We start from the raw sequence: 25,449 nt of genomic DNA, 5'->3' as shown, positions 1-25,449 counted from the left end.
AGGTCCCTGTTCCCCAGCCCTTCTGCTCCCAGGGCACTCCTGGGTCCTCCCCACTCTCTCACCTCTCCTCGGGGTCTGCAGGGACCCCAGGAGCAGCACAAAGCTGGGCCAAACACAGGCAAGGGGTGACCACAGTCCCAGCTGGGCCATGACAGTGTCCTGGCCTCTCCAGTGTCCTCTGGCAAAGCCCAGCCAGTGCTGCTGAGACCCCCCTGGCAGGGCAATCCTCCCCCTCTGTGGGAGTTTCCATCTCATTGTAGGAAAACTCATTATCAGGTACCTACGCTCCGTTAGATCCCGGGGCACTGGGTACTGCAAATCACTCTCACCTCTCACAGACCTTGCAGAGAGCTTGTAAAGGCAGTGTTAAGGCCGGGGAGAGCAAAGAGAAAACAGAAATGGGGGGTGTGACAGCACAGAGAAGGAGAGGGCAAGGGTTAAACGCAGAGATGCGTCCTTCACCTGATTTCATTCAAATGAGGAGGAGGAACTAATGGGCTGAAGATAAGGACAATGCCGAACTGGGCCATGAATATACACCGGCAAGACAGACAGGAGAACAGATATTCCAGAGTTTCACCTAAGGCCGATGAGCTCTCAGAGAAAATAACGGGGGAAAGACTTTCCAGCAGTATCCGCTCCCGAAGGATATAAAAGGCAAGTCCAAAGTGGGATCGCTGCACCTGGAGGAGCACAGAGCCCTGCGGGGTCCCACCGGGGCGCAGCCTGGGTGCTGCTGGAGCAGGGCTCCGGGAGTGCGGGCAGGTGAGCTGAGCTCCCTCACAGCCTGGGAAACGCAGCCACCCTCCCCTGCTGCAGTGCCTCACACCGAGCCTTTGCAGCTTCTCCCTCCTCCGTTCCCCGCAGGTTCCTCCCGCCCCTCCCAGACCCGACCCTTCCCGGCAGTGGGCAGCCGGGCAGCAGCGGGTGTGGGACTTGGGAGGTGGCTGTGGTCCCATCACGGCTCTGCCAGGCTGCGGGGCAGCCAGCCCCTCTTCCCTCCAGCCCCCTGTATTTTATCCTAATCTTGCTTTTCCCAGGAGAAGATCTGATTGCTCACCGGGGTTTCTGAGTGGCACAGCTTGAGACAGCATCAGCTTTCAGAGTGGATCTCCTTGCAGCTCTCACTGACACTGCTGCTCCCAGGTGTCCAACCTTCCTCCCGTGTTTGGGTTTCCAGGAGCCTTCACCCCAATGCTGGCTAAGAAGAAGCCCTTCACCAGTGCCATCGTCGGGGCGCTGGTGGCACTCTCCATCATCGCCCTGGTTCTCAGCCTGGTGAGGGTTGAAGATGTGACGCTGCCACCCACGGTCAAGGTGAGCCCCAAGAAGGTCCCTGAGCACCTGTGGTGAGCCCAGTCACCCTGAGCAGGTGCCCAGAGCCAGCAGCTCGGAGGGGATGTGGGCTCAGGACCTGCCTGGCAGTAGCAGGGTGGGTGTTTTGTCCCCACCTCGAGGTGCAGGCAGAGGAAAGTCAGAGGGGAAGCCTCCTCTGGAACTCATCACCATGCTGTGCCGGGTTTGGAGATTACCTTGGGGCGGGTGGGTAGGGCAGAGCCCTGCCCTGCTCCCTCTGCTCTGCCAGGGCACGGTACCGCCGTGTGCCCTTTGTTCCGACCCTCACACCGTGGCACAAGCATCCTGCCTCCCCCTGTCGTGCCCTGGGCACAGCACCCCACCCCAGCTGCTGGCATGGGCTGGCAGGGGTTTGGGTTCAGGTTTTATGGGGGTGAGGCAGGTGGCTGAGAGCGCCTGGAGAGGCCCTGGTGTCCCTGGCCAGGCTGGGTGCAGCCACGGGGCAGCAGGGAGCATGAGAGGTGGGAGAGTTGCAGGCCCCACGGTGGGGCCAGTGTAGACACAAAAGGTATGTGACCATGAAAGAAAATAAAAAAGCATGAGGAAACAACAGGAAATGTTTATGTGAGCTGGCATTGCAGCACAGACCTCAGCGAGGGAATGATGAAGTCCCTTAGTCACTGTGGGGGCTGAGAGCACCACTCTGCTCTGCCACGGCACAGCTGATGGGTTTTGTGCCTCAGACATGAGTTTTGGGGAATCTTCTGGCCCCTCTGCCTTGGCAGGGCCACAATGGGGCCAGGGCCAGGCTGCTGCTCCTCCACCTTGATTATGTCTTCATTTCCCTTCCAGTATGGGATGGTGTTTGATGCGGGCTCCTCCCACACCTCCCTGTTTGTCTACGAGTGGGATTCAGACAAGGAGAACGACACGGGAGTGGTCAGCCAGACCCTGTCCTGCGATGTGCAGGGTCAGTATCCCCCTGCCATGGGCTCTGCCTGCCCTGTTCGAGTGGTGGGTGGGGTGACCTGGCGGGTCAGAGCTGTCCCTCGGGCTGGCACTGCGGGCACGGGGGAGCCGTGGCTGTGGCCGGGTGTTCCCTGAGCCCCGGGCCCTCAGCGCCCTGGGGTGCCCATGCTCTGGGGGGGACCAAAGCACCTCGATGGTGAATTAGTTTTTGTTCCTCCACCTTGGGGTGCCCCCAGCTGCTGTCCTGGCTGGAGAAGGTGTCACCTGTAGCGACTGGGGACGCTGCTGGAAGCATGGGAGATGCGGGAGAGGAATGGAAGTGTGGGTCAGTCAGGTCTCAGGGCACCAGGGGACCCTGGGAAGGCACCTTTGTTGCGAAGAGGTGACAGCCCTCACAGCCCTGTGCCCTCTTGCTCCCACAACCCTGACCCAAGCCGTTCCCATCAGCCCATCCCATGTCCCATCCTGACTCTTTTCCAGGGAAAGGCATATCAAGCTATGCCAACAATCCCCCTGAGGCTGGCAATTCCTTAAGGGAGTGCCTGGATAAAGCCCTGCAGGTTGTTCCTGCTGAGAAGCAGAGGGATGCCCCCGCCTACCTCGGAGCAACGGCTGGCATGAGGCTACTGAGGTACTGCTGTGGGGCTGGGGGTGACAGCAGTGACAAAGCTGCAACAGCCACTGCCAGGACAGTTCCTGCACAGGGCCAGGACCCCAGCTCCCCCTGTGCCATGAGCAAACCACTGGGGAGGGAGGGGAAGGGGAAAAGGCAGCCTGGGGGGGACACAGGCATGGCTGAACTGTCCTGAGCAATGTCTGCTGAGACGTCCCAGGATGGTGCTGCATGCCCAGTTCCAAGCAAGAAATGCTCTTCAGAGCTCTGTTTGCTCTTCATTATTCCTTGAAAACAAGGGAGTTGGGATGCCACCAGGAGCTGTGCCACCTGCCCAGGTGGGTGGGTGCTTGTGGGGCAGAGGTGGGAGGTGAGGAAGTGCTGCAGGTCCTGCCCTCACCTTTCACCAGCCCCTATTAGCTCTCTTCAAATGCCAGCCTTCATTTCATGGCTCTTGGTTTTATGGCTGCAGAAAGCTCATGTTATTTCTGTGCCCTGGAAATCAGACCTGGGAAGGAGCTGGGCCATAGCCTGAAGGTTGCTCACTTCAGAGAGCAAGAACAGCCCTGAGACATCTTCCCCACTGAGAGGTCTGAACCCAGGCTGGAACCTTCCCAAAAAAACCCTGGAGGCCAGCAACCAGCCCTGCCTCGGGCACAGCCAGCAGGTGATGCTCAGACCCGGGCCTTGCAGCACAACCCCCTCCAGCCTCCTGCACTTGGGCAGGGAAGGGTGGCCTGGGAAAGCTCTGGGTGACTGGGATCAAGCTGCACTGGAGAGGAGAGGTTGCTCTTGCCCCTAGATTGGCAATGCCAAGCTGAGACCACTGGGATTTACCCCTCGTGAGCAGCTCTGGCAAGTCACATGGCAGGAAACACCCACTCAAACAGACTGCTTGCTCCAAAGCCTGGGAGTATGTGGAACTGGGAGAGAACCAGACCCTTTCCTTGCATTTCCTCTGGTGTAGCTGGCTATGTGTCCTGTCCTTTGCACCCTTCCTAGGGAACAGAACAGCTCAGCAGCAGAGCAAGTCCTGGCCGAGGTCACTAAAACCATGCAGGAGTACCCTGTGGCTTTCAAAGGGGCTCGAATCCTTACAGGAGAGGAGGAGGGAGCTTATGGCTGGATCACCATCAACTACCTGCTGGACTCCTTCACCAAGGTGGGACAGGGGTGGAATGCCCACTCCTTGGCTAATACAGCTTCTCTGATTTTCCTTAAGCTTTGTCAGTGCAGGAGAGGTCAGGGTTGGCAGCTTTTGGGAATGATCCAGGGGAAAGAGACACTTCCTCTGGCTTGCCCACAGCGAGCGAGGAGGGAGAACTCGGGAACAAGGGTGTCTGCTAAGAGCTCAGGGCAATCTCCACACCGTGTGGACAGAGGGACTCTCGGGGACAGCAAGGTCAGTGCAGCACAGCTGGGCTTTGTCTCCCTGCCCTGGGAAGCTCCATCTCCCTGTGCTGCTGGGAGACTCCAGCTGAAGGCAGCTCAGACCAAAGCTCTGTCCCAGCCCTGCCACAGCTCAGAGTGGTGCTGGCAGTGTCAGGCTCCTGTGGGGGCTGTTGGAGGATTCTTGGATAGAAATCCTTCCTCTTGCACCAGGACCCCTGCAGCCTCCTCGGGAAGGGCAGGTCCCCAAGCCACTCCTGACCAGAACTTTGGCCTGGGGATGGTGACTCAGAGCCAGGTGAGCCCACAGCACATCAGCACCTGCTGACCCACCAGAGAGTTCCCTCTCTGTCCTGGCTCTGATAAATACCCCGGCTGGTGGGGGGGCTCACATGCAGAGTGAATTTAGGAACAAAATCCTGTTGCCTTCAATGGGATGAGAATTCTGCTCAGGGCATTCTGTGCTACTCCTCTTCCTCTCCTGGCTCTCCCTGACAGTACTCCCCCAGAGCACACGCCTGGCTTCGTCCGGAGGCAGCCAACATTTTCGGGGCACTGGACCTCGGAGGAGCATCCACTCAAATCAGCTTTATGCCTGAAGGTTCAGCAATGAGCCAGAATGAAGCCTCTGAGTTCACCCTGTACGGGTACAGCTACAACATCTACACCCACAGCTACCTCTGCTACGGGCAGAACGAGATGCTGAAACGGCTGGCAAAGGAATTAATTGTGGTGAGAGGCAGCTAAGGGGTAATTGGCCTGTGGTGTCATGATGCCAGCCACAGAGCTGTCAATGCAGAAACTAAGGACAGGCAGGGCTCTTCTGGAGAGGCGTCAGCAAGGACTGAGAGCAAGGACAGACTCCTTGGAGCATGGCAGGGCAAATGTGGAGAGGAGCACGGACATCACGGAATCACAGACTGGTTTGGGTTGGAAGGGACTTTAGAGCTCATCTTGTTCCACTCCCCTGCCATGGGCAGGGACACCTTCCACTAGACCAGGGTGCTCCAAGCCCCATCCAACCTGGCCTTGGGCACTTGCAGGGATGGGGAAAATGTCAAAAGGGGCAGTTTGGGATCTTCTGGCTTTATGTGGTGTACAGAAATGCAGGACCAGGCTCTTCTCAGAGGTGCAAAGTGCCAGGAGGGTCTGGAGGAGCTGCAGCTGCATTTTGCTGTCCCCAGGAGTCGTTCCCCAGCACACGAGTCCACCACCCCTGCTACCCAAAGGGCTACAACGAGACCGTCTCGCTGTCCTCCTTCCACGCCAGCCCCTGCACCGAGGGCAGCGACCCGCGCCTGCCCCTGGGCGACAGCAGCGTCACCCTGGAGGGCAGGGGCAATGCCAGCGGGTGCCTGGCAGCCCTCAGGAAGCTGTTCAACTTCTCGGCGTGTGGCCAGAGCCAGGACTGCACCTTCGACGGCGTCTACCAGCCCCCGCTGCGGGGGCAGTTCATTGTAAGGCAAATCCGTCCTCCCACCTCCTCGGAAGGGCGGCCCCGGGGCTGGGGTGTCCCCGCTGCCCCCTGGCACTGTCACCTCCTGCAGGGAACGGGGCAAGGAGCTCCCCAAGCGCCACGGCCTGAGGGCGTGCCAGGGATTGCTGCTGGGTGGTTTTCCAGCCTAATCCCCAAATGGGACCGTGTTGAGAATCATCGAATCCCAGACTGGTTTGGGGTGGAAGGGACCTTCAAGCTCTTCTCGAGCCACCGCCTGCCATAGGCAGGGACACCCTCCACTATCCCAGTTTGCTCCAAGCCCTGTCCATCTTGGCCTTGGGCACTCCCATGGATTTGTTAATAAAACAGGGGTTTGTCAAACCCCAAGTGTTTGGTGAAAGCCCAGGAACTGAGAGAGCAGCCTTCAGGCAAGGCTCTGGCTGTGTGCACCAACCCCCAACCCATCACTTGCTGGGACAGGGACAACAATGCCCCAGGACTTCCTGGGATGGGACAAACCCTGTGAAGGAAAACCCCACCTCCTGCTCCAGGCGGCTGCCCGGGGTCCCCACTGCAGCTCACCGGTGTTTCTGTCTCTCACCTTGCAGGCCTTCTCTGCTTTTTACTATAACTTCAAGTTCCTGAACCTGACGGAGGGGCAGCCGCTGGCCGTGGTCAGAGAGGCCATCGAGGGGCTCTGCACCAGGAGCTGGGAGGATGTACGTTCCTCAGGATGGAGGCTGCATGGAAGATTGACAAGCAAAGGGGTCCTGCGGTGGGGAGAGGGAGTGGGGACCCCTCCAGAGCAAGGCTGCCTGGTTCTGAGCTGTGCCCTACACAGCAGAGCCGCCCCTGAGCTCTGTGTGGAGCCAGCACTGTCCTGCATCCACTCGTGGCTCATACACCCTTGGGGAAAGGGCAGCCAGGGCAGGGAAGGGCGGCAGGATCTCATTTCCAGGAGCTGGGGATAGAGGTGGGAATGGGGATGGAGGTGGGTCTGTAGCAAGGGAGGATGGTGAGAGCAGAGCCAGCTGCTGGCACCATGCTGGAGACGAGTCAAATCTTGGAATCATAGAATTCCAGACTGGTTTGATTTGGAAGGCTCATCTTGTTCCATATCCCTGCCATACGCAGGGACATATTTCACTAGACCAGGTTGCTCTAAGCTCATCCAGCCTGGCCTTGAACACTCCAGGGATGGGGTAATCACAGCTTCTCTGGGCAACAAATGGGGGTGGATAAGCCCAGGGATGTGTCAGCACCCAATGGGGCAGAGAGCAGGAGGCCCTTGCAGGAGGAGGCTGAGATGGGAGAATCTGGGGCAGGAGGAGCTACAATATCCGTCTGTGTTTCCATGTGGAGTGTAGATCCTCCCCACAGGAGTTGCACTGTATAGAAACCCAAAATCACTGCCTGGCCCTGAAGTCTCCCTCTGGATGCTGGTGACTGTGCAGCCACTGCCGCTCAGGCAGCACATGTCAGGGCTTTGTCTCTGCACAGAAATTGCCTGTGAATAACTTCCCTTCATCCCCAAACATTCCCCACCCCAGCTGTCTTCCAGCTACCCCAAAGAGAATCCCAAGCGACTGCCTAAATACTGTGCCAACGCCAACTACATCCTCACACTCCTGCTCGATGCCTACAAGTTCAACGAGACCAGCTGGAACAACATCTTCTTCCAGATGAAGGTGGGCAGCACTCCCAGCCCGTGAGGGGGAGCAGAGCAGCACCCTGTTTTGGGGTGCTGGGGAAGAGCCATACCCATGTTGGGGTGCTGGGGGGAGCCAGCCCCTCTGTGGGGGTACTGGGGAGCAGCAGTCCAGAGAGCCCTGCCCGCCCCCCATCCTGGCATGGCACTGCTGTGGGGACACGCTGTTCGGGCTGAGCAGGAGCGGGTGGGTGGCCCTGTGACAGCAGTGGCTTTCCTGCAGGGCTAACCCCCCGTCCCCTCTCTCCGGGGCAGGCGGGGAGCGCCGACGTGGGCTGGACGCTGGGGTACATGCTGAACCTCACCAACATGGTCCCGGCCGAGGCTCCAGCCAGGGTGAAGGGGCACAGGCCTTCCCTGTGGGCTGCGGCCGTCACCTTCATCATCCTCACCCTCGTCTTGGGGCTCGCTGCCCTGCTCCTGCTGCTGTGGGTGTAGGAGCCTGGCCGTGTCTGGGAGCCCAGTGGGATCGGATGAGGGCTGCAGGGCCGTGCTGGAGTCCCCAGTGCAGGACTGGCAGCCTGGGGCTGGCTCTGTGCTGCTGAGCACATTCATCTCTACAGCTCCAGAGTACTGGGTCTGCTTTTCCGTGGGGCTGACCCCCAGCACGCAGACAGGCACTCTCTGAGGTTTCCAGAGGAGCTCCACTCCCATGGAGACCCAATGGGATCAGCCTGCAGAAGCCTCAGCCAAGCCTGTGTGCCTCCTGTCACCACTCTGCGTGTCACAGACACGGCTCCATCCCACCGGCCTGGCCGTGGGGCTGTGGAGAGCCAGCCTGGCCGTGGGGCAGTGCCCCAGTGCCAGCCTGGTGGGGCACGGTGCAGGCACCTGGGGACAGGGTGCTCCATGCAGTGCCGGTGTGACCACGGTCACCAACAGCCAGGTGGGTCCCTGCCAGCCTGAGGGATGCTCTGGGGTCCCTGTGGAGGGTGGGGCTGATGTGGAGATGGGCTTGGAGAGAGAAGGAAAACTGAGCACCCAAAGTCAGAAGTGTGGTCCACGCCCCTCCAGAGGGTCCATTCTCATCAGCTTGTCATGTCATCTCATCCCATCGTCACATCTCACCCTTCACCTCATCATCTTCCTTTTCACCTGGAATAAAAGGATTGAAGCTCCTCAGTGCCTTCCTGCAGACAGCGCTGTCCCACGGGCAGAAGGCCTGGACCCCGTGGGTGTCAGGATGAGGCTCCAGCAGGCTGTGAGTCCTGCCCTGCACGTGCCTCAGCTGGGTCCTGCCCACAGCCTTTGCCCTTGGTTCTGCTCGTTTTTATCTGCCCTGTGGATGGTTCCTGTTGCTGTTTGCGTTCCCACAGTGAGGAGCAGACCTTTGGCGTCCCTGTGGAATGCTGGGCACCTCCCAGCTCTCGTCACCCAAATAAACACTGTAACAGGCAGCACGTGCGGAAATGCCGGTTACTTTGCTCCCAAATTGTTGTGATTTCCTTCCTTCCCTCTCCCAAGTAAGGGCTGGTGATGATGGAGACTCAGGGGAGGGGCAACAAATCTACGGGAGGTGTCCCTGGGGACACTGAGGTGTCTGCTGGAACTTGGAGAGGAGCCAGCAGCGGACAAGGACAGGCCTTTTCCTTCTGAGAGGAGGGGTCTCAACTCACCCATCACTTGGCTGCCAGTGGGACTCCCCAGAAATGTAAGGAACTGCCTCTGCCATGTCCCAGAAGTGTTCCCACATCACCCTGTGTTGGGAAGGCAGGATGAGCTGTCTGCCAGGCATAGGGTGCAGCTGGACTGGAGAGAACCTCATGCAGGAGAGCAGGGCGCTGTGCCATCCCTCCCTCACAGGGCTTCCCAGTCCTGGGCAGAGCCCAAGTCCTGTCTACCAGGCCAGTGCCCCCCCACCCCAATGCCACGGCCCCTGGGGCTGGCGCTGGCCATGGGAGATGCAGACCCTGACTGGGACAGGGCAGGACACGTGTGCCCCACTCTGCTGTGGGCTGTATCCAGCCTTGTGACAGTCCCACTGCTGCCAGACCGCCCTGATGCCCATCTCCAGCCACCCCACAGCCCTGAGGTCCCCAGGCCCCGGCGCTGAGCCCCTGCCCTGCATGGCCAAGCCCTCCCTCCTGGCGCATCTCAACCAGCAGCGCAGGGAAAGGAGAAGCAGAGAGCACACGGCTGTGAGGAGGATGCTTTACAGCTGTGCCAGTGCCAGCTCACCAGGCCACGACTCAGGGCCCCCCAGGACAAGTCCATGGCCCCTGGGCACACAGGGGTGATTCCCGGGAAGCAGCTCCTTGCAGAGGTGTGGCAGCAGAACTCGGTGGAGGCAGTGCTGCTACAGGTGCTCATAGCCTGAGGAGCTCCTCTGGCAGCACGTGGCTGCGAGCAGGCAGAAGGTGAGGATGAGCATGATGGCCAGCAGAACCGTGGCTGCTATCCAGCTGCAGCTCGGGATGCCTGTGACTGCTGCGGGAGGCTCCGAGGGGATCATGTTGGTGAGATTGAGCATGTAGCCCAGAGTCCAGCCCACATCTGTGTTAGCAACCTGCGCAGACAGAGGGGCAAGAGGGATGGCAAAGGCTGCAAAGTACCAGGCAAACTAGAGAAGAGCCTGCACCCCCAGGTCCTGCTCCACAACCACCATTTCTGTGCCCACCTGGGGCTGCAGAGGTCCCAGCAGTGACATAAACTGGGAGAGAGCATAAAGGGCCAGGCCAGGTGTCCCAGCAGCTGCGTCAGTGTAGCTCAAGAGCTGCCATGGGTATGGGCAGTGGGGCCGTGCTGCCCTGGTATCCCCGTCCCCAGCAGCAGCAGGGTGGGCACAAGGCACCTCCTGGCACAGAGTGTGAATCTGGGAGCTGCTGGATGCTCTTGTACCTGCTGGACAAAGTGGATGCTGGGCCACGTCGTGTGGTTGAACTTGTAGCCTTGCAGGAGAAGGGTGAGGCTGTAGGAGCTGGCTGTGCAGGCATCACGGAGCTGGGTCCTGCTCGCCGTGGGGAACAACAGCTGCAGCTGCAGAGGGGGGAGAACAGGGGGAGGCTGGACACGGAGCAGTGCTGGGTGTGCCCACATTGGGAACAGCCCCTCAGGGCAGCTGGGAGCAAAGACCGGCAGAGCAAGGAGGCCCCGGGGGCTGCAGGCTGCTCTCCCATCCCTCTCCACGTCCAGAGACCTTTGTGCTCCTCCTGGCTCTCTCCAGCTGTCCACAGCAGAGGATGGGCTGTGGATGAGCCCTCAGTGCCCACAAAATGAACTCCTGGGCAGAATCTCACCTGCTCCCACCTGCTGGCACAGATCTGCGCGATGGTGGCATTGACCGAGCTCAGGGACTGCCCTCCTGTGAGGTTCAGAAAGTGAAGGGTGTGATAAAACCCCGAGAAGGCCTGTGTGTGTTGAGACCAAAGGTGACAGGTTAGTGAAGCACTCAGGCCACTGATACCCCCACCCCTTTGCAGGGTCCCTGTAAGGCCCCCCTCAGCACTGCACTGATGGCAGTGACCCTGAGGGAGGGAGCTGGGGAGTGCTGCCCACAGGGACAGGGACTGGTCTGGGAGAGCAGAGGTCTGGGGCTGCCTGGCACACGGGTCAGCACCCTGTGTGTCCCCATGTGTCAGGCACATCCCAGCTCCAATGGGCTGGCACTACTCAGACCCTCCCCTAGAGCAGTTCTCCAGCAGTTCTCTCACTAGAGCAGTGCCCCAAACTCCCACTGCCCTCCCCCAGGCGTGGGGACGGAGCTGCTTACGAAGAACTGTCCCCGCACGGGGGGCTGGTACACCCCATTGAACCCGCACGGCCACTGCGCCCCGCAGCTGAAGTTGAAGAGTCTCTGCACGGCCGTGCCACACGCGGCTGGGTCCCCTGTCCCCGTCACCATGAGGACGAGGGCAGGGCTGGCTGAGCTGGGTGCACGCACACAGGGGCTGTCGTAGAGCTCGGCCACGGTGATGTTCTCCTGGTACCCCCGCGGGTAGCAGGGGTGGGAGATCTGGGCACTCGAGCTGGCCTGGAGAGAGATGGAGCCGTTCATGGGGCTGGGGTGCACTGAAACCCTTCCCACAGCCCATCCCAAAAGGCAGGACCTACACCCCAGGAGGACTGGATGCATCCCAGCTGTGAGCTCCCTGAGCACCCCCGGCTCCCACAGCACGGGGCTCTGCCTCTGTGCCGGGCAGTTGTGCAGGGACTGTGCTGGGAAACCTCTCTCTGGGCAGCAATGGAGCAAGGCCAAGAGAATGGTGACAGCAAAAAACCTGCGGGTACAGCCGGGCTTGGGAAATTACAAAAATGCCACTCCATGTCAAGACAGGGGGAGAAGGGAGCCCTGGCTGGCAAGCACCACCTCCTTCCACCCAAATGAGGGAATTTGGGGGTTCCCTAGATTAAATCCAAGCCTCTGCCAATTCCCAACTCTTTGCCCACAGGCACACCCAACATTGCTGGGGGAATGTGCCATGGCCCTGGGAGACGGCTGAGCAGCCCCCGCGCCCCGTGGCACCTGGTGCAGGGCTGCCAGCAGCATCTTCAGGGCCTGGCTCTGCCCGTAGCACAGGTAGCTGTGGCTGTACAGGGAGTAGTTGGTGCCGTAGAGCCGGAAGAACACGGACGTGTTCCTGTCCTCCACGGGCACCCCGGGCTGGAAGGTGATCTGCGTCGAGGCACCGCCAAGGTCCAGAGCTCCCAGAACCTCGGTGTCCTGGGAGTGTTCCCATCTCTCTGCAAACGAGAACTGGCCCAGCACACAGCAGGGGTCAGGCTGAGCTGCAGCCACTCACACTCACGCTCCCTTCCCTCCAGGAGTTTTGGCCTCAGAAGCCCCAGAGGCACCTTCCACGTGCTCCTGGCTCCCTCTTTGACCCCTGCCTGCCCACATCCTCCTCATCCCACAGACACTTCCACGCAGCACTGAGGTGGGGCCTCTTGGCTGCTGCACATCTGCTGGGATCTAGACACTTGGAGGAGGGAAAAAGCAACTCTGTCACCCGGAGGCTGACGCCGCTGCCGTATCCCTGTGATCCCAAAATCCACCCGTGTGTCAGCACAGGACTCCACAGGGCCAGGCTGAGCTGGACACAAAGATCCTGTTAAGCACAGTCATGGGGTTGAGTCTGCAGCCCACGACCACAGGGGGGGACATTTGCTTGGCTGCCCAGTGCCCCAAGGCCCCATTCTTCCCTCCTCTGGCACAAGGAACCCTGGCTGTAGGTCAGACAGGGACATTCTCCCCGCTCCCCCTGCCCTGCCCTCTCCCCGAGCTGCACCTTGACCAGGGTCTCCAGCAGGTAGTTGACAGTGATCCAGCCAAAGGAGCCCTCCTCGCTCCCCGTCAGGATCCGAGCTCCGCGGAAATCCACAGGGTACTCCCCGATGGCCTTGGACACCTCGGCAAAGACCTGCTCGGCCTTGGTGCTGTTCTCCATCCTGCCAGCAAAGGCACAAACCCCTCAGCGGCTGCAGGCCCCGGCTGGCAGCTCTGGGAGCCGCGCTGGCAGCGAGAGGCTCCGGTGCCCTGCCAAGGAGCTGCTCGCACACATCTCCCCAGCACTGCCCTGCCTGCAGGTGGCTCCTGCAAACCCCAAACCCCTCACCCGGCGCCTTGGCACTCTCCCTGAAAGCGCTCCCTAAAAGCGGGCTCTGCTGGAGCACTGGCAAAGTTCATGCCAGTCCGGCGAAGGGGCTCATCTCCTCTGGGGCTGCTGCCGGGCTGCGGCTGCAGAGGGCTGGGCTGTCCCCTGGGCACGGCCAGCGGCTCTCCGGGCACCCCATGGCACCGCAGACAGGGATGCTCTGCCCGTGGCCACGGCCTGGCCGGGCAGCACCCCCGTGCCCCAGCCCGTGTGCCCCAGCGCCAGCCCCGGCTGCGCCGGGCAGGGCGGGCGGTGCCAGCCCGGCAGTGCCGGTACCTCAGCAGCCGCATGCCGGCCGTGGCCCCCAGGTACGTGGGGGTCTCCCGCTGCTGCTGCTCGGCCGGGACGATCTTCATGGCCCTGTCCAGGCAAGGCTTCAGGCTGGCGCCGGCCCCCGCGGGGTCGTCTGCGTAGCTGGAGATGCCGGGTCCTGCCAGAGGGAAGCGGTGATGGAGGGAGCCCAGTGCCACCCGCAGGGACAGCACAGCAGGGGACATGTCCACCCATTCCCCAGGGAGCTCTGCTGGGCCTGCTCAGACATACCCAGATGTCACAGCCATAGCCCCAGCCCTGCTGTGTCTGGTGCAGCACAGACACCAAAATGCAAACGGCTGCCCCCGGGAGCAGTCAGGCACCATCTGAGCAGAGACACCGGATTGCTCAGGGACTCATGCAGAGCTTTGGGGAGGCCCTGTGGGCACACGAAGCTGCATGCCATGAAAGAAGGTGTGAACAGATGTTGTGGTAAGAACCAAGGAAGCTGGGGCAAGGGAGGAGCAAACTGCATTTCCAGCATCCCAAGCTGTGACGTGATGCACATCAGGACAGGACAGGCTGCAGGACCTGTGCTAACTGGGGGCCAAATTCCTCACCCACCTCAGCACCCCCCAATGACTGTAGGGCTCCCTCAGGTGCAGACTGACTGTCCCCTAACCCTTTCCTGTGGTTCCTCACAGGGCAATCTCCCTTCAGCCCAGAGCAGGCTGAAAGACTTGGGTCAGCAATGGTGCTGTGAGTTTGGGGCAGTGACCCAGGAGGCTGGCAGAGAGGGAGGACAGATCCTGGCACACTCACCAGACACGGAGCAGGCCTCCACCTGGGAGACGATGCCGGTGCCGTTCTCCTTGTCCGTGGGCCACCGGTAGATGTAGAGGGACGTGTGTGTGGAGCCAGCATCAAACACCAGACCGTACTGGGGAGGCACAGGGGACACGGGGTGTCACAGCTGGCTTGGGGCCACACCAAGCGCCACGGGGGTTTCTGAGAGCTTCTGCTCCTGCTTCCCCTGTGTGACCGTGGGCAGCAGAGGTCTGCACGTCCAGCCTCCCTTTAGCAGCCCTGCTCCACCTCTAACAGCCCCGGTTTCGCCTCTCCAGCGAGTTACAGCTCAGGAAAGACGCGCAGGTCAGCGGGGTGAGTCGCAGAGCAGGGAGGCATCCGGGCATGTCCCAAAGGGCTCAGGCTGCTCCCAGGCCTTTGGGAAATCTCACAAAACCTGACATTTTTTAGCAGACCAGCAGCAGAAAGCAGCAGGGGAGAGAAGTGTAAACCCAACAGGTGACCTGGGTGTCTGTAAACAGGGAAGAGAGTGCCTGTGGGGGCAGCTGGAGCAGCTGTGGGGAGAAGGCTGCACTTCTCTCTCCCATCCTTAGCAAGCAGCCAGGACCGTGGTTTGGGGGAGGTTGATCTGCCCAGCGCCACCTTGATGAGGTTAAGTCCTGAAAAGCTGGGCTCGTTATGGGGAAACTTGCAAGCTGAGAGGAAGGCAGGGCTGATGGAAGAATGAGAGGTGGAAAGGGGCTGGTGGCATTCCCAGGCTCCCCTAGGTCTCACTGGACACCTACTTTGAACCTGGTAGGAAGGACAGCATCCTTCGCCGGGATCAGGACCAGGACGAAGACGGCCACCGTCAGCAGTCCCAGCACGGCCAGCCCGCCCCGGCCCACCGCCCTGAGCAGGCGCGGCGACATTGATGGTCTTTGGGGAGGTCTGTGGGAAGGGATGGATTTGGGAGGGGTCACTGGGGAGGGATGGTCTTTGGGAGGTTTGCGGGGGGCGTGGTCTTTAGGAGGAGGGTCTGCAGAGAGGGGCTGTGGGGAGGGGTGGCTTTGGGAGGAGGGTCCGTGGGGTGGGAGGGTCTTTGGGAGGAGGGATGGTCTTTGGGAGGCGGGTCTTGGGGCGGGATGGTCTTTGGGAGGATCTAGAGGACGGGGAATCTTTGGGAGGAGGGTCTGTGGGAAGGGATGGTTTTGGGAGGGTCTGCGAGGAGGGAGGGGCTTTTCCAGGGCAACCCCAACCCGCCTGCCTGTGCCCCGAGCCTCCGGCCCCTCCGGGGGTCCCCTTCTCCCGGCACCTCGGGGCCCCCCACCCCCTGAGTGACCCCCTGGGACACGAAGCGGGCGGCTGGGGAGAACCATGAGCTTGTCTGGCCCCGAGCCGCCGGGAAGGGGCAGGGGCGAAGCTCCCGCCTGCCGCGGTCCGGCCGTCCCGTACCTGCGCCCGGAGCCCTGTCCGTCCCTCCGTGGGGCAGCGATCGGGGCACAGCCCGTTCCCCGCCGGCCCCGGGCCCGGCCCGCCCCGGCCGAGCAGAGCGAAGCGAAAGCGGAGCGGAGCCGCTCTCGGACGTCCGGGACGGCCCCGGCCGGGGCGGGCTCTGGGCGCTGCCGCGGGCGGAGAGAGCGGGGAGCTCGCGGCTGCCGCTGCCCGCACCGGACACCCGGCCACGGGGCTCTGGCCATGGGCAGGTCCTGGCCATGGGGACAGACGGGACCCTGGCAATGGGGATGGCTCCCTAGCCGTGGGGACAGTTCCGTCCCTGACCGTGGGGATGGATCCCACGTGGATGGCTGTGGGGACAGCTCTTCACCCGCCAGGTCCTTCCTGATTCTGTCCCGAGCCCCGCTGCCAGCCTGGCTCTGCCTACAGCAGGACAGTGGGGGTCCGGCAGAGCCGGGTGACAGCAGGGTGACAGCAGGGTGACAGGGCAGGCTCGGCCCCTCGCGGTGTGCTTGTGCCGCAGGTCTGGCAGGGGTGTCTGGGGACTCCCGGAGCTCAGCTGCTGCCCCGTCCCGGCGCCAGGGACTCGCAGGCTCCCGGGGCAGGGGCTGCCTGGGTCTGTCCCCTCTCTGAGCCCCGCTCCCGGGCTGAGCGCGCCAGGTTGTGCCGCTCCTCCAGCAGCTAAATGGTTAAGCCCGGATGCTCTTTCCACCCCGGCTCTCCAGCTCCAGCCCCGCTGCCGCCCGGACCAGCGCTCTCCTGGGCAGGTTGCTGGTCCGGGGCCAAGGGGAGGGCCACGCCGGCGGGGCAGCCTTTGTCCCAGGAGCGGGCTCCCGGCTCCAGGTACGCGCTGACTCCGGGGCGAGCGCGGTGGGGCCGCAGCGGCGGCCGGAGCCGCCGGGGTGAGCGGGGCAGGCGCCGGGGACAGCCCGGACCGGGGCTGCTGTCCCTCGATGCAGCCGGGCTGGGAGCGGGCTCTGGGCAGCAGCGGGGCCGGCGCTGGGGAGAAACGCGGTCCGTGGGCTGGTGGGGCTGGACGAGAGGGCTGGGACGGCCACTCGCCGCACGAGGTGCCCAGGTGCAGGGGGCAGAGGGGCACGGAGGGGACAGGGACCAGGCATGGAGGGCACTGCCAAGCCCCAGCGCTGGTGGGAGGTGGGATGCAGGGAACTGCTCTGCCTGGCAAGAATGCTCCTGGCACCCACTGTCACCCTCTTAGAACTTTCAGAGTCCTTTCGACTTTCAAATCCCAAATGTGCCCAGTGGGAAGTCAGCCCCCCGTTGTCCTGAGCAGCAGGCAGTTTAGATCCAGCCGTGGCTCTGACCCTTTTGTCCCAATTTTTGAGGCCCTGCTCCCTGTGCACGAGGGATGCTGCAAGTGAGGGATGTCCCACAGGTGTTTGTCAAGCCCTTTGTCATGCCCAGCCCTACACAAACAAGTGCAGTCCTGGTCCAGGTTTGGACTGTGCAGCATCGTGCCTCCTCTGCACCTCTGGAGGCATCAGCACCACCTTCCTGCCCTGCTGCTGCCTGGACCTGCATGGGTGGTAGCAGATACTGGAGCTGCTGGCCCCGGGATGCCACAGAAGGCCTGGGCAGATCGATCAGCTTCTCACACTGCTCTCCACCCACTGGGCTCCCTTCCTGTTCCCTGCTCTCCTCCCTGGGAGAGCTGGCTCTGTGCTGCCTTTGGATGCCTCCTGTCCAGTCAAAATGGGAATTAGTCCCTACCAGAGCAGGAGGAGCCCGTTTCCCACCCTCTCCTGCATGCAGGACGGTGCAATTTATCACCAATTCATGTCCTTCCATTGCACAGTGCCTGGGACAGAATTTTCCAGGATGTAGGCTGGGCTGGGGACTTTTGCCATTGCTTTGTTTGTTACCTGGAGCAGATGAATCACATCCCAATGGCACAGTTATATCTGGGCACACTCCAGCAGGGCTGGTAGGACTGAGAATGTGACAACTGGGGCCATAGTTTAGTGGTTATCGTGGGGGTGCTGGGTTAATGATTGGACTCTGAGATCACTTTGAATCGATGACCACTTTGATATCTCAAAAACGTCCTTAATGTTTCCCTGTTTCTAGGACAGGGATTTATCAGCTGCTTCCATATTATCTCTTTTGGCCATACCCACTGTAGATGGAAGGCTCCTGGCTGTACGATAAGGTCTAATAAGGGATTTCAGTAGACCTGTGTCCAATACATGGGCCAGAAGAACGGCTGCTGTTCATTGTTGTGCATCTCATGCAATACAGGAGATTGGTCACTCTTTTTATTGCCAGAGATGCTGACTCCAAAATAGGAATCAGCATCTCCTTTGACCTTGCCAAAGTTCTTTCCTCTCCACTGACCTGGGAAAAGGGCAGGGGAATTTCTCAGGGGTTTTATGCATTCACAGGAGAATGGTGCAGCCAAATGACAGCTCCAGGTTCCACCCAAAGCCCTGGTGGGCTTAAACCACATCTCTGGGCTGTGCCCAGGGCTCTCAGGACAGCCGCAGTTTTTAGCTGGACTATGAAGCAAGGTCAGCCTGGCTCCTGGCAGGCATCCTGCCTGTGTGGCTCGTGGCACGGGGTAGGGCAGTGCAGGAGGAGGAGGAGGGAGAGCTGTGCATTTCGAAAGGCACATCTGGACCGGCTGTGGGGTGCTGAGCACGTGCACATCTCACCTGCCGTGTCACAGAGAACCAGACCCTTTGCTTTGCTACAATTTCTTAGGGGTGTCTGGGGGCTGTTTCTGCTGGGAGCTGAGCTCTGGGCAGACACATGGGGAGTGCTCTGTTCCCCAAGGGCCATCACTGTGGGCATTCCAGTCTGGCCATGGGCTGTGTGTCCAGATCGGCAGCAGCTTCCTGCCTCTCCCCTCCTGCCTGCCCTTGGGGCTGCAGGAGAGGCGTAGGGATCATAGCAGGCAAGGACACTGTCCCTGAGTGTCTCTTACCTGCTCTGGCATCAGTAAGAGCTGGGCCAGGCAGGAGACACACAGCTGGAGGTGCTGTTTCCCTGCCTGGAGCAGAGAGGACCCTCTCAGGGACAATCTGGGCCTGCTGGGCAACAGATGTGGCCTGGTCCCAAGTGTTGCGGGATGAGTTTTGAGGTGGCAGCATGTGGGTGCAGGAGGGAGTGGCTCTGCACCCCAGAGGGGATGGTCACACTGGGACCCTGCCAGGCCATGATCCTGCTCCCAGCTTGGAACTCCAGCTAGCCACAGCTGGGCTTCCCCAAGTAATGCTGCTGTGAAGGAAGATGCTGACTTGCCTGCCAGGCAGCAGCTTGAGGAGGGCAGAGGGCTGGGGTCCAGGCTCAGAGGGACCTGAGGGGCTGCAGGTGAGAAGGCAGGGCTGAAAATGCTGTGCTGAAAATCCTCCAAGGAGAGAGTGCTGAGAACAGCAGTGTCCCAACCCTGGGGCTGCCAACAGCCCTACTGGGATGGGTCCAGAGGAGCCGATGGATCTTATCCTCTTCCATGCTAAGAGCAGCCATGCAGCAGAGAGCGGCTTCTTTGTCAGGGAAGGGGAAAGTCCCGTATCCATCCATGAGGTGTGAGCTGGGGGCTGGGGCTGTCCTTGCAGGTCGGAGGAGGAATGGGCTCCAAAGCCAAGGCCATTGCAGGTCTCCTGGCAGCCACTTGTGTCTGCAGCATCATCGCCCTCATTCTGAGCGTCGTGAATGTGAAGGATGTGTTTCTTCCCCCCAGCACCAAGGTAGGGTCCTCAGGAGGAGCACAGCTCTCATGTGGCTGCTGGCTGCCTGTTGGGTGTTGGATTTTGCCCGGGTTTCAGGCAGGCTGGGCTGCTTGTCACCAACATGGGGACAAAGCCCTGCACAAACTGGGCTGGGTCTGGATAAGTTTGGTCACTGTGCCTGGCCCCACAGCACATACAGCTTTTTCATCCCAGAGCACTGCCAGCTCCAGGGGCTTGTGATGGATCCTTGTCCCCAGCACAGCTGGTGATGGCAATGCCACCTGACTTTTTCTGTCCTGGTGGCCACCAGTCTTGTTTGGCCGCTAAAGGCTCCCCTGCCCACCGGGAGCTCTGCTGGCTCTCCTGGAGCTTCTCTCGCTCTGCAGTGGGTGATGCTGCTCTGCACCCCTGACACCCCTGTCCCCTGTGCCTCCCCAGTACGGTCTGGTGTTTGATGCTGGCTCCACACACACATCCCTCTACATCTACCGGTGGCCCGCGGACAAGGAGAACGGCACCGGCATCGTCTCCCAGGTGGAGGCCTGCTCTGTGTCTGGTGAGTGTGCCAGGATCTGTCCTCCCTCTCCATGCCCAGCTCGCCGTGGGGGCTGGCCGTGTGGCTGTTCCACACAGCAAAGCTGATTCATGCCAGGTGTGATAAGCAGTAATTTATTTATTGGGCATTTTTAAATACCCACAGGGGCGTTTATTCCTATTGCAAAAGTGCTGTCAGGCTTTGGCATAAGGACAAGTCTCTCTGTAGGAAAGGACTAGGCTAGAGAGTGGATCTAGGGTCAGATAAATGGTACATGGAGCTGGGCTCAGGGTGGCAAAGGCCACCAGGCCAGGGCAGAGGTGCTTGGGCAGGGGGCGAGAGGGCTCAGAGCTCCCCTTGCCCTCGTGTCCTGCTCGGCAGCGGCGGTGAGGCAGTTACTGGTTAACTGCAAAGGTCTGGCTGAGGGCAAACTGTAACGCAAAGGGTGCCTGGGTTAATGTCAGTCATTGAGTGCAACGCCCCTGGGAAGATAAAGAGGGAGATTTCCACCCCAGAGCCTGTCCCTGCCCACTGCAGGACCATGCTGGGTTCTCAGATCCAGTGCCAGCCTCTAAAAATAGGGAGGCCGTGCAAGGGCACTGCTGTGTGCCTATCAGCTCCACGTGCCCTTGCAGCAGGGTGCAGGAGAGCCTGCCCCTTCCTCAGGGAAATGGGGAACAGCTCTGTTTGTCCCCGGGTCCTGCAGGACTGGCTGGCCATGCCCAGCAGTTCAGCCTCCCCAGGATCAAGCGTGTGCTCAGCATCCCCAGCCACAGCCGCGGCCCTCGCTCTCTGTCCAGAGCAGGAGCTCCTGCGGCTGTCAGGGCGTGTGGCTGCGGCACCTGCAGCCTCCTGGCAGGACAGCTCCGAGCACGAGTCAGGGTTGGGCCTGGCAAGGTTGGGACTACCCGGGGTATGCAACAAAAAAAGCCCAGTGGCGTTTCTGGGTGCACATGTCCCCTGCTGTGCTGTCCCTGCGGGTGGCACTGGGCTCCCTCCATCACCGCTTCCCTCTGGCAGGACCCGGCATCTCCAGCTACGCAGACGACCCCGCGGGGGCCGGCGCCAGCCTGAAGCCTTGCCTGGACAGGGCCATGAAGATCGTCCCGGCCGAGCAGCAGCGGGAGACCCCCACGTACCTGGGGGCCACGGCCGGCATGCGGCTGCTGAGGTACCGGCACTGCCGGGCTGGCACCGCCCGCCCTGCCCGGCGCAGCCGGGGCTGGCGCTGGGGCACACGGGCTGGGGCACGGGGGTGCTGCCCGGCCAGGCCGTGGCCACGGGCAGAGCATCCCTGTCTGCGGTGCCGTGGGGTGCCCGGAGAGCCGCTGGCCGTGCCCAGGGGACAGCCCAGCCCTCTGCAGCCGCAGCCTGGCAGCAGCCCCAGAGGGGATGAGCCCCTTTGCCGGACTGGTATGAACTTTGCCAGTGCTCCAGCAGAGCCCGCTTTTAGGGAGCGCTTTCAGGGAGAGTGCCAAGGCGCCGGGTGAGGGGTTTGGGGTTTGCAGGAGCCACCTGCAGGCAGGGCAGTGCTGGGGAGATGTGTGCGAGCAGCTCCTTGGCAGGGCACCGGAGCCTCTCGCTGCCAGCGCGGCTCCCAGAGCTGCCAGCCGGGGCCTGCAGCCGCTGAGGGGTTTGTGCCTTTGCTGGCAGGATGGAGAACAGCACCAAGGCCGAGCAGGTCTTTGCCGAGGTGTCCAAGGCCATCGGGGAGTACCCTGTGGATTTCCGTGGAGCTCGGATCCTGACGGGGAGCGAGGAGGGCTCCTTTGGCTGGATCACTGTCAACTACCTGCTGGAGACCCTGGTCAAGGTGCAGCTCGGGGAGAGGGCAGGGCAGGGGGAGCGGGGAGAATGTCCCTGTCTGACCTACAGCCAGGGTTCCTTGTGCCAGAGGAGGGAAGAATGGGGCCTTGGGGCACTGGGCAGCCAAGCAAATGTCCCCCCCTGTGGTCGTGGGCTGCAGACTCAACCCCATGACTGTGCTTAACAGGATCTTTGTGTCCAGCTCAGCCTGGCCCTGTGGAGTCCTGTGCTGACACACGGGTGGATTTTGGGATCACAGGGATACGGCAGCGGCGTCAGCCTCCGGGTGACAGAGTTGCTTTTTCCCTCCTCCAAGTGTCTAGATCCCAGCAGATGTGCAGCAGCCAAGAGGCCCCACCTCAGTGCTGCGTGGAAGTGTCTGTGGGATGAGGAGGATGTGGGCAGGCAGGGGTCAAAGAGGGAGCCAGGAGCACGTGGAAGGTGCCTCTGGGGCTTCTGAGGCCAAAACTCCTGGAGGGAAGGGAGCGTGAGTGTGAGTGGCTGCAGCTCAGCCTGACCCCTGCTGTGTGCTGGGCCAGTTCTCGTTTGCAGAGAGATGGGAACACCCCCAGGACACCGAGGTTCTGGGAGCTCTGGACCTTGGCGGTGCCTCGACGCAGATCACCTTCCAGCCCGGGGTGCCCGTGGAGGACAGGAACACGTCCGTGTTCTTCCGGCTCTACGGCACCAACTACTCCCTGTACAGCCACAGCTACCTGTGCTACGGGCAGAGCCAGGCCCTGAAGATGCTGCTGGCAGCCCTGCACCAGGTGCCACGGGGCGCGGGGGCTGCTCAGCCGTCTCCCAGGGCCATGGCACATTCCCCCAGCAATGTTGGGTGTGCCTGTGGGCAAAGAGCTGGGAATTGGCAGAGGCTTGGATTTAATCTAGGGAACCCCCAAATTCCCTCATTTGGGTGGAAGGAGGTGGTGCTTGCCAGCCAGGGCTCCCTTCTCCCCCTGTCTTGACATGGAGTGGCATTTTTGTAATTTCCCAAGCCCGGCTGTACCCGCAGGTTTTTTGCTGTCACCATTCTCTTGGCCTTGCTCCATTGCTGCCCAGAGAGAGGTTTCCCAGCACAGTCCCTGCACAACTGCCCGGCACAGAGGCAGAGCCCCGTGCTGTGGGAGCCGGGGGTGCTCAGGGAGCTCACAGCTGGGATGCATCCAGTCCTCCTGGGGTGTAGGTCCTGCCTTTTGGGATGGGCTGTGGGAAGGGTTTCAGTGCACCCCAGCCCCATGAACGGCCCCATCTCTCTCCAGGCCAGCTCGAGTGCCCAGATCTCCCACCCCTGCTACCCGCGGGGGTACCAGGAGAACATCACCGTGGCCGAGCTCTACGACAGCCCCTGTGTGCGTGCACCCAGCTCAGCCAGCCCTGCCCTCGTCCTCACGGTGACGGGGACAGGGGACCCAGCCGCGTGTGGCACGGCCGTGCAGAGACTCTTCAACTTCAGCTGCGGGGCGCAGTGGCCGTGCGGGTTCAATGGGGTGTACCAGCCCCCCGTGCGGGGACAGTTCTTCGTAAGCAGCTCCGTCCCCACGCCTGGGGGGGGGGGGGGGGTGATGACAGAGACTGGGAATCTCCTCTGCCACTGATTGTGGAAAGGGGTGGGGAGAGAGTGATCCTCAGAGCTGGTTCCATGTGTAAACCTCTTCTATGCTGGGGGTGGCTTCTGCCTCCTGCCACGTCCCAGCCTTCCCTGAGGGAAATGGGAAGGCCCTGTCTGAGGGAGCATGTCTGAGCTAGCTCAGAGGGCAAGAGCAGCCCCAGAGCTGTCAGCCAGCCCTGAGACTTTCTGGTAGACCATCGGGGGGTGCCAGATGCAGAACCCTGGGAATTACTTGGGACTCTGTCCCCGGGCAAGAGAGGCCCCTGGGTCTTTTTTCAGGTGAGGCAGGAGCCATGGTTTTCACTATGTCCCCTTGTCCCCAGGCCTTTGCTGGGTTCTACTACACCTTCAGCTTCCTGAACCTGACCCACCAGCAGTCTCTGAGCGATGTCAACACCACCATCCTGGCCTTCTGCAGGAGGAACTGGGCAGAGGTGAGAGCCCTGTGAAGGGCAGCCAGGAGCCTTGTGCTTGTCCTGTCCCAAATCCCTGCCCTCAGAGCACAAGCCCTGCTATTCCCTGGGCTAGGGAGGGTTTCTGAGCAGCTCTTTCATTCCCTGTTGCACCATGTCCCTGATGGCCCCACAGCTGGTGCAGAGCTTCCCGCAGGATAGGAAGTACCTGCCCACCTACTGCTCCGTGGCCATTTACATCCTGACACTGCTGCTTGATGGCTTCAAGTTCAACGAGCACACCTGGAGCAACATCCACTTCAGCAGGCAGGTAAACACCTGTGGGCAGGGGAGAGGATGGACATGTTCAGGAGCAGCATCTCTGGAGTTCTCATTTCTATGTGTCCCTGTTTCATGGCTGCTCCCCAGGGATCCCAGCAGAGCTTCACTCTCGCTTATCCACTCCCAAACCTCTGACCCAGCTCATGGCTCATTTTCTCTGCTGTGGATGTAACTGGTTTTAAGGGGGTCAGGGAAAAACAGAGCAGGATTTGTCCACTTTGGTCTCTGATGTTGTTATCAGAGAAGTGATGGTGGCCCCATGACCACTTTGAACCAGAGCATGGCCTAGCCAGAATATTTCCAGGATGAGAGGAGACAGCCTCAGTTGTGCCAGTGGAAGCTTAGTTAGGTACTGGGACATTTTTTTTCATGGAAAGGGTCAGGCTTTGGAACAGTCTGCCCAGAGCAATGGTAGAGTCACCATCCCTGGAAGTGTTCAAACAACGTATGGATGTGGTACTCGAGGACACATCTTAGTGGTGAACATGGTGGTGGTGCTGGGCTGATGGTTGAACTCGATGGTCTGAAAGGTCTTTTCTGACCTTACTGATTCTGCAGCCAAATTAGAAGGATTATGGGGTTGGAGGAAAACCCAGCCCCGAAATCATGTGCAAGTCACAGAGGCACACCTGGATCGGAGCAGTCATCCATGTTCAGCTGTCCCTTAGCCCTGGGGAAGGGGGGACAGGAAAGCTCTTTGTGCAGCTGCTGCTGGCAAGATCAGGTTCAGCACAGCCTGGTCCCTGTGAAACAGCAGCTGGGACAGCCCACAGGAGAGCTGCCCCTGAGCCCCTCACACCGAGCTGCTGGTGCCTGGCAGAGGTACTTTTGGATGATGCCACGTGCTGTCTCCCCCCAGGCAGCAAACACAGACATCGGCTGGACGCTGGGCTTCATGCTGAACTTCACCAACATGATCCCTGCCGAGGCTCTGAGGCACGTCAAGGGCCACCAGCCTGGCCTGTGGGCAGGGGCTGTCTCCTTCCTCGTGCTGGCCATCGTGACAGGCCTGGTGGCCATTTTCCTGCACTGTTTCTGGAAAACAAAGTAGCTCCCAGCCTCCTGACTAAAGGCATTCTGCCCACTAAACCAGGCAGGGAAGTGGTGCAGAAGAGGTGGAAAGTGGAGAAGAATGAGGGCATTAGACCCATCTTGATTGCTCAGGAGATCTGACTGGGTCATCTCTGTGAATGTTGAAGATGACAAAGGTGTCTTGATCTCTCTCCAAGAGGAAGACTCCTTTAATCTGACTGCCAAAAGCTGACTGAGACTTGCTGGCTGGCTGAAGCCAGAAAAATTCAAACTAGAAATAAAATCAGTTTTGTTTTTCAAATATGAATGTCACTGCTCAGCCTAGCACAGTTTCCTTGGCATTCCCAGTCCTGCTGGGCTGCTCTTCCAACAGCCCTGGGAGGCAACTGGCAATGGAGAGCTGTGGTGGGCACCTAACTCTGAGCAGAGAGATGACATCATCTGTATCCTGCCCTGTGCAAGATGTGCAATATTTTTGTAGTATGTGACAGAATCTCTTCCCAAAGACACTGTCAGCTGTCTTTAAAAATACTTACTGGCA

The 25,449-nt window shown here is 60.7% G+C and overlaps 3 protein-coding genes across 8 annotated transcripts; 2 read left to right on the top strand and 1 right to left on the bottom strand.

The window, feature by feature from the left end:
- Window positions 1-535: 535 nt before the first annotated feature.
- LOC138119631 (ectonucleoside triphosphate diphosphohydrolase 8-like) lies at window positions 536-8,148 on the top strand. 4 transcript variants are annotated; one of them, XM_069031714.1, is made up of 10 exons: window positions 536-657; window positions 1,041-1,317; window positions 2,149-2,266; window positions 2,746-2,896; window positions 3,881-4,040; window positions 4,766-4,999; window positions 5,452-5,724; window positions 6,314-6,424; window positions 7,256-7,393; window positions 7,669-8,148. In XM_069031714.1, exons 2-10 carry the CDS (start codon window positions 1,195-1,197, stop codon window positions 7,849-7,851), a joined length of 1,491 nt encoding a protein of 496 aa, XP_068887815.1. In that variant the 5' UTR covers window positions 536-657; window positions 1,041-1,194; the 3' UTR covers window positions 7,852-8,148. The 4 variants fall into 4 exon arrangements, with proteins under 4 accessions (XP_068887815.1, XP_068887817.1, XP_068887818.1 ...); XM_069031716.1 differs by having other exon boundaries at window positions 7,637-7,757; XM_069031717.1 differs by lacking the exon at window positions 5,452-5,724.
- A 148-nt stretch (window positions 8,149-8,296) lies between these two features.
- LOC138119630 (ectonucleoside triphosphate diphosphohydrolase 8-like) lies at window positions 8,297-15,646 on the bottom strand. 2 transcript variants are annotated; one of them, XR_011155551.1, is made up of 12 exons: window positions 15,498-15,646; window positions 14,849-14,993; window positions 14,079-14,196; window positions 13,281-13,434; window positions 12,639-12,798; window positions 11,876-12,106; window positions 11,123-11,383; window positions 10,650-10,760; window positions 10,252-10,389; window positions 9,592-9,919; window positions 9,030-9,110; window positions 8,297-8,508 (listed from the first exon to the last, which is right to left on the bottom strand). XR_011155551.1 is itself a non-coding variant. In XM_069031713.1 (10 exons), the coding sequence occupies exons 2-10, from the start codon at window positions 14,972-14,974 to the stop codon at window positions 9,710-9,712; spliced, it is 1,509 nt and encodes a 502-aa protein (XP_068887814.1). In that variant the 5' UTR covers window positions 14,975-14,993; window positions 15,498-15,646; the 3' UTR covers window positions 9,551-9,709. The 2 variants fall into 2 exon arrangements, 1 of the variants encoding a protein (XP_068887814.1); XM_069031713.1 differs by lacking the exons at window positions 8,297-8,508; window positions 9,030-9,110 and having other exon boundaries at window positions 9,551-9,919.
- Window positions 15,647-16,275: 629 nt separating this feature from the next.
- LOC138119595 (ectonucleoside triphosphate diphosphohydrolase 8-like) lies at window positions 16,276-25,209 on the top strand. 2 transcript variants are annotated; one of them, XM_069031662.1, is made up of 10 exons: window positions 16,276-16,343; window positions 19,076-19,207; window positions 19,628-19,745; window positions 20,745-20,895; window positions 21,378-21,537; window positions 22,070-22,300; window positions 22,793-23,053; window positions 23,466-23,576; window positions 23,731-23,865; window positions 24,736-25,209. In XM_069031662.1, the coding sequence occupies exons 2-10, from the start codon at window positions 19,088-19,090 to the stop codon at window positions 24,925-24,927; spliced, it is 1,479 nt and encodes a 492-aa protein (XP_068887763.1). In that variant the 5' UTR covers window positions 16,276-16,343; window positions 19,076-19,087; the 3' UTR covers window positions 24,928-25,209. The 2 variants fall into 2 exon arrangements, with proteins under 2 accessions (XP_068887763.1, XP_068887762.1); XM_069031661.1 differs by having other exon boundaries at window positions 16,305-16,402.
- Window positions 25,210-25,449: the final 240 nt, after the last annotated feature.

This window comes from Aphelocoma coerulescens, chromosome 17 (assembly GCF_041296385.1).
Source record: "Aphelocoma coerulescens isolate FSJ_1873_10779 chromosome 17, UR_Acoe_1.0, whole genome shotgun sequence".
Lineage (NCBI taxonomy): Eukaryota > Metazoa > Chordata > Aves > Passeriformes > Corvidae > Aphelocoma > Aphelocoma coerulescens.
The sequence above is the reverse complement of the archived record's forward strand: the minus strand, read 5'-3'. Positions and strand labels throughout refer to the sequence as shown.